General features: G+C 43.9%; 1 protein-coding gene across 1 annotated transcript in view; it reads left to right on the forward strand.

Annotated features, from left to right (window-relative positions):
* Positions 1-5,149, forward strand: part of MINDY4B (MINDY family member 4B) — a 49,416-nt gene extending 44,267 nt beyond the window's left edge. Inside the window, exons 11-12 of the mRNA XM_028490843.1 lie at positions 3,190-3,362; positions 5,007-5,149. Coding sequence (XP_028346644.1) covers positions 3,190-3,362; positions 5,007-5,149 — 316 coding nt within the window. The remainder of the gene's footprint in view (positions 1-3,189; positions 3,363-5,006) is intronic.
* The last annotated feature ends 1,842 nt before the right edge of the window (positions 5,150-6,991 follow it).

Genomic DNA, 6,991 nt, shown 5'->3' on the forward strand with positions numbered 1-6,991 from the left:
CATAGCCCTCTGCCTTTTCATCTTGTCTAACTTTCTGTGAATGTGGTTTTTGTTCCACAGGCTGCAGGATTGTAGTTCTTCTTTCTTCTGCTGTCTGCCCTCTGGTGATGAGGCTATCTAAGAGGCTTGTGCAAGCTTCCTGATGGGTGGGGCTGGGTTCCCTCCCTGTTGGTTGTTTGGTCTGAGGCGACCCAACACTGGAGCCCACCTGGCTCTTTGGTGGAGCTAATGGCAGACTCTGGGAGGGCTCACGCCAAGGAGTACTTCCTAGAACTGCTGCTGCCAGTGTCCTTGCCCCGTGGTGAGCCACAGCCACCCCCCGCCCCTACAGGAGACCCTCCAACACTAGCAGGTAGGTCTGGTTCAGTCTCCTGTGGGGCCACTGCTCCTTCCCCCTGGGTCTTGATGTGCACGCTACTTTGTGTGTGCCCTTCAAGAGTGGAGTCTATGTTTCCCCCAGTTCTGTTGAGGTCTTGCAATCAAATCCCGCTAGCCTTCAAAGTCTGATTCTCTGGGAATTCCTCTTCCTTTTACTGGACCCCCAGGTTGGGAAGCCTGACGTGGGGCTCAGAACCTTCACTCCAGTGGGTGGACTTCTGTGGTATAAGTGTTCTCCAGTTTGTGAGTCACCCACCCAGCAGTTATGGGATTTGATTTTATTGTGATTGCGCCCCTCCTACCATCTCATTGTGGCTTCTCCTTTGTCTCTGGATGTGGGGTGTCTTTTTTGGTGAGTTCCAGTGTCTTCCTGTCGATGATTGTCCAGCAGTTAGTTGTGATTCCCGTGCTCTCGCAAGAGGGAGTGAGCACACGTCCTTCTACTCCGCCATCTTGAACTCTCAATACAAATTCTTAACAGAAGATTCCAGTCAAACATTACATGGTGCTCAGAGGAGTGAAAGGAGCATATTTGGCTGGGTTCCATTGGGAGGTGCTCAGTTTTGGTTTTGTGGGACTCCCTTTAAACCAGGTATGTTCTCAGCTGTAATCCAAAGGCTCACTCCTTGGAGTTAAAACCCAAAGTGCTGTGACAGATATTTTCCTCTTGACCAGAAACTGTCAAGGCAAGCAGGACTCTGCCTGCTTAGTGTGGGGTCTCTGGATGGTCACTTTGGGTGCTGGAGATTGTTATATTTGTGACTACTTCATTTTCCTCCTACTTTAATAAAATCTTGAGTAGCTTTGAGTTCAGAAAAGAAAACCATTGCATTGTTGCATAAAACCACAACAGTGTGGTGTCAGCCCTTTGCAGAGTATGAATCTGAGCGCCTGTTGAATTTTGCCTACATTACAAAGATTCCACGAAACAATATCATGTATGCCTACAGTCTATTACATCCACCCACACATAATTTACAGGAAATTGCGTTTGTTTAAAATCAGCCAGAACATCGATCTGAAGTTCAAATGGAGTGGCTTTTTATTACAAACAACCCTCAGTTTCCTAATTGGTTTATCCATGTGTTCCAATCTTAACAATCCCAAGTCATAGGGATCATATTTTGATTACACATAACCTTAGTACAGGAGGTACCATCGCAAGAAGGCCTGAGAAAGAAAGAGCTTACTTTATAACTATGAATGGTGACAGTGTTCTTTGGAACTTGGGGGTGGCTCCTGGAACTTAAACACACGGGGCTGCTTCAATGGCACATCCTCTGTGTTTTATTTCCGACGTAGCCAGTGGGCAACTCGCCCCACGTTTGGTGTGTGAGAGGCTCATGTGATACTCAGCCTAGAGGGGCCAGTGCTGGTGTGGTAGACAGGCAACTCCTGCACCTACTATGAGCATATCCAGACTGGGGTGCTGGGCTTGCACCCCTTTTTCCAACTATCAACTAAAACTGAGGTCATTTCTTTTGAACACAGTAATATAATTTTTCTCCAGTAGCTGAAGAGAAAAGCTTAAAGACAAAAACATCTCTGATTCACCCACTCACCCACAACTGAAGAATTTAAACTCTAGAAAAAAGGAAGAGATTTGAATAGAACTATTGAGAAATCAGAATGTCAAGTTATTAGCCTTTAGTACTCGGGTTTACAAAACACGTGATCATTTCCTCAAAGCTGGATTTTCCACACAAAAGAATTTGCTCCTGAGCACACAGGACAACTTGAAGGACTGAGAAGAAAAGAAACAGAACTGAATCCTTTTGTTATGGGAAGACGTGCCAGGGCTGAGGGTCCAGAGCTCTCCCTGGCATCGTGTGAAAATGATGGGGGTTTCCATGTAGCTCATGTTTATCTCTTTAAGTAGAAAAAAAAATTTTTTTTTTAACATTAATGAGTTTCAATGGCATTTAAAAATATGTGCTTCCCTGCCTCTTCAAACAAAATGGGAGACATCATTAAGAAAAATACACTATAATATCGAGATACCCTCAGGGGTTACTGCAGTGTGCAGGACCCTTTATTACGGCACCTCCCGGAGTGGTGTTTTTGTGAATCTAATGCACTAACTTGGAAATTCAAGGCTGAATTGACAGTTGCCTGGAAAAACCAGATAACGAGCTGATTAAAACAGTGAACTTAAAATTATAGGTAATATTAAACTAGTACACTCAGCTCCAAGTACCTCTTCACAATTGATCTACACGTTAACACGCAGATATATGTATATCTGTGTGAGTGTGAGGGTGTGGGTGTTCCCCTTATTTCCCAGAAGCTTTTTTCTTTGTTCAAAATATTCACTATTTCCACCTTCTAAATGGTCTCTTTTTCCTGTATCCTAAATGGTTCGTGCTGCCAGAATGACCACCTGCTGAATTGAAATACTGTCCTACCTTGGGAACGGGGGTAAATACACTAGTCAACAACAAAGACCACCTGACGTCCTCTTGTTCCACCCCTACATTTCTATTTCAGTTTATCTATTTATTCTCCACCTCACTCCCAAACTGAACTGGGATGGTTCCACCTCCTCCGTGAGCCCATCCCCAAAATGTTTTAAAATACAATCCACGCAGAGAAAAACTGCAGCATCACCACCACACCATTCATAAATGCAAATTCATTCATGATGAAGCTTTCGTTTGAAATCTTCCTTCACACGCTGCACCCTGCACAGCTCCCAGCACAACACCGAGCCTCCAAGCTGCTTTTTGATCCGGGTGCCATGTCAGCATCTTTCACAATGTGGCCAAATCTCTGTGTTCGTCTGCATTCCCCTCTCCCCTTGCACGTGGGCAGCGTGCTGAAGACTCCCCAGCTACCTATTTGGCTGTGCAACACCAACGGAAATTACAGTGTCCTTTTTAGCACAAACAGGCAGCTGTTGTCAGACTGGAAAGTGGAGGGCCTCTTTGATCTGTACTTCTACAGTGGCCAGCCCGCACAGAACAAGCCCGCGCACCTTACCATAGGTAAGCATTCCAGATCCCAAGTGCCCTGACCTTTTAATGTGCTCGGAGAGATGCAGCTACTGCCGGTTCACAGCTCATGCTAGCTCTACAGGAAGATGCAGACGTGTGATCTCGGAGATGAAATCTAGGCCTCAATCCCATGGGCCTAACCTAAGCATTGTAGCGTGGGAATTCTAAACCTGCTTTAAGTAAGGGCAGGGCGTCTACAAGTAGCACAGAGGAACCGACAACTTTTAGGTAAGAGAAAAAAACAAAAGGTTGAGAGTCAGATTTCCAAAAAAGTCTTCCCTGGGGTCTTCTATCGGTGAGCATAAGGCATGTAATGCCCAAGGAAAGAACTAGAAAAACAAAGGGACGGGGCAGGGGGGTTCCAACTAGTCTATTCTATCCCAAGAACAAACATCCGATGATCAATCATCCTGGGACTTAGTAACGAAACTGAGAGGGCATTTGTGTTCAGATTAGTTCAAAAAGCATTTTTGAGGCCTACTAAGAGCCAGCCACTAGGAAAGCAACGATAACGAAGGCACAGTCCCAGCAAACCTTACAGGTTCTGCTCCAAGGGTGACCACACAATCCATTTCAATTCCTACCATATATTTTTAAACCCATGAGGAAAAAAGACTAATCTTAAGATGTCTTTCAACATTGGCCTTTGGGACAAGGAAAAAACCGTGATGAGACTGGGAGGCTGTATCTGGTACCTCGGCACCATAGATGGAGCCTTGCAGATTTGATGTCTGACTCTTTGCATTTAGTATCACAGGTCTGGTGTTAGGCAACTTTTCATTACTATGACTGGATTTGGAAAAGTATCTTAGTGACTGCTTTATCTGCGTAACTCCTAATTCTTTTTCTTTACTTATGAGAAGTCTCTATATAGATATATAGATATACATGAGCCCGTTTCATTTAGTGGGACATTGACAATACATTCCTCAAAATATATGACTGTTTCTACTTTACTCTCTTCTTCGAGGAAAGCATCGTTTTTCGTTTTTGTTTTTATTAGCTCACATGCACGGCAAGCGTTCTGTTCCGGGCGCTGTGCTGAAAACTTTACATACATTATCCCATTAAATTCTCCTAACAGTCATCTGAGGTAGATACTATGATATTTATTTTACATAGAGGAAACTGAAGTGGCCAAAAAATGATTTCTAATTGAGTAAATGAGGCTGAGAGATGTTAAGTACCCTCTCAAATGTCATTTGAGACCAACCGGGGCCCGGAACTCCGTTCTTGACTACCTCATGAGAATACTTTGCCCTTCACCCCAAAATGCAAAGGTACTCTTGGAAGCATTGAAAAGTGGTAAGCTCTCTCTTTACTTGCTTTTCCTGACAACATCCGGTGACCTACACCCGGCTCTATGTGTCCCATCTGGTGCTGGACCATGCCATTACATGTCATCAATATTCCGCTTCCAAAACCTACAACCACCCAGGTTATCACGGTCGTGTTTTGTATGGGGCGACTCTAAACACCATCACCTACTAGAATCCCCCTCTGGTTAGCCAGCTCTAGGAACACAGCTTACTGAGCCCAACTCCTGCCCACCCATCCTACATTCCTTCCTTCCTGGCTTCCTCCAAAATGGCATACATAGGCTGGGGTCTAAATGCTGGCCGTTTCCCCGCTCAGATACTCATTCCCATCACTGGGAAAGAGTCCGACATGAAGATGAACGCAGGCCAGGAAGACGGTTTTCTCCAGTGGAGATGGCCATCAGAACCAAGTGGACAGAGGCCACCGTCAACTGGAACGGAACTGTTCCCCTTTTCTAAAGAGAAAGCCAGCATGTGCAATGAAGTCTGAAGTGTCAGCACCGCTGGGATACAAAGCCTAACTGGGGGAGAGACCATTTCACATCTACATTCCTCATTCTGAAGCCCCGCCCCCTGTGAGCAGTCTGTTCTTTCTGTGGTCCTCTATGAACTGGCTGCAGTGACTGTATCGGTGCTGTAGGAGACATACAGGCCACTTACTGCAGCATCTGGAAGGTGTGTCCTCTATACTCACCTAGACGGGTGCCTTCATTTTTATTCAAAAGAGAAACTGAAGTCTCTTCCCTTCACGTTCTCTCCAAATTCCTCTCTCCTCGGTGTGACTCTCCCCAGGGATTATGGGAGCAGGGAGCTAGCTTTCATTTGGGGATAAAGTCATCAGTAATACATCATCAGATTTTTAGTTATGGCAAGAACTCAAGCCTTCTCAAAGATTTCCTGGTATGAAGAGCATTCCCTTCCAAGGTTACATTTGAGTGCCCACATTAGCAAGTTCTTGTCATTAAAATAGTCAATGGGCTTGAAGTGGGGTCTATTCCTGGTAGGCTGGCTATTGCAGCTGGCTGGGAGTTCAAGCCGTCAAGGAGAGCACACAGAAGGAGAGATTCTTTCTATCAGTGCTATGTTTGCTTCGTTCCTTTATAAGCTGGATATAAATACACAGACGGACAAACAAACTGAGAAAAGAAGTCTGATTCCTAGACAAAATAAAATTATATACCAAAATAAAATGTCTTCTTATGTCATTGTTCAAGGGGGAAAACAAGTCTTTTTAGAATATCATCTTTCCCTGTCCTGTTGAACGCTTACACTTTTTCTGTAGAAATACACAGAGCAAGACACATATTCTTTCTAAAAGAAGCACATGGGGGCCATCTAGACCTTTTTCCTACCCACCCCACTGGTCTACCGACTCACAGAATTAGGGCTTTGTATTCATAAGCCAAATGTTCGTTTGCAAAGAACAACCTGTCTGCACCCGTTGTCCAAATTAATTTGTTAAATGCATTTTCTTTTTGGCTCAAAGAATAATGTTCCAACTTGAGAAGCATATAGAAAATGAAACTTCAAGGTGAATAATAAATTATGTCAAAAGAAAAAGGCAATATGGCTTGGATTGCTGACTACAGTATCCTTATCACTGATGCTTTCATTCGGGATTTTAAATACATTGGACAAGTGAGTGGCTCCCTACAGACCCTCAGCATACTTCTTAGTCTTAGCAACATTGTGCTTTTCCTGAGGTGCGAGCCTGTTTCTGTTCCATGGACACTGAATTATTTCTAACCGAATCTCCCTTTTGGTGTGGACTGCTGGAAAGCTTAGAGCCTAATGAGAACCATAGCAAGTGCATCGGTCAGAAACCTCCCAGCCACAAGTAAGAGATCTCACTAAAAGTGTCTCACACAGTAAGGACATTCCTTTCTAACAAAATGGTCCCGATAGGGGCCCATGACTCTCTTAGATCAACCGCGGTTCATCCTCCAGGACTGAGCACAGGATACTCGATATCAGAACACAATCAGGGCTCTGTAGAAGGACGAAGGTCAGGATGACTGTTGTGTAGACAACCAGCAGTGATGCCTGGCAGTATATTAGTCCTTACAAAAGGCATTTTTTAATTGGCCTCATTTCTGAATCTATTTTCTATCCTACCCTATTTTTCTTTTGAATTCTTAACTGATTTATAATTTGTTATTTTGCTGTATTTTATGTGCTGTTGTAATGTCTTAAATTATTCCTGGAACAAATGTATTAATAAGTAAAATAATAGAGGAAAGATTAAGAACATGTTTTTTATATAGTTGTATAATAATTTTGACATAGAAAGGCATTAATCAC

The sequence above is a fragment of the Physeter macrocephalus genome, chromosome 1 (genome assembly GCF_002837175.3).
Source record: "Physeter macrocephalus isolate SW-GA chromosome 1, ASM283717v5, whole genome shotgun sequence".
NCBI classification, from domain to species: Eukaryota; Metazoa; Chordata; class Mammalia; order Artiodactyla; family Physeteridae; genus Physeter; species Physeter macrocephalus.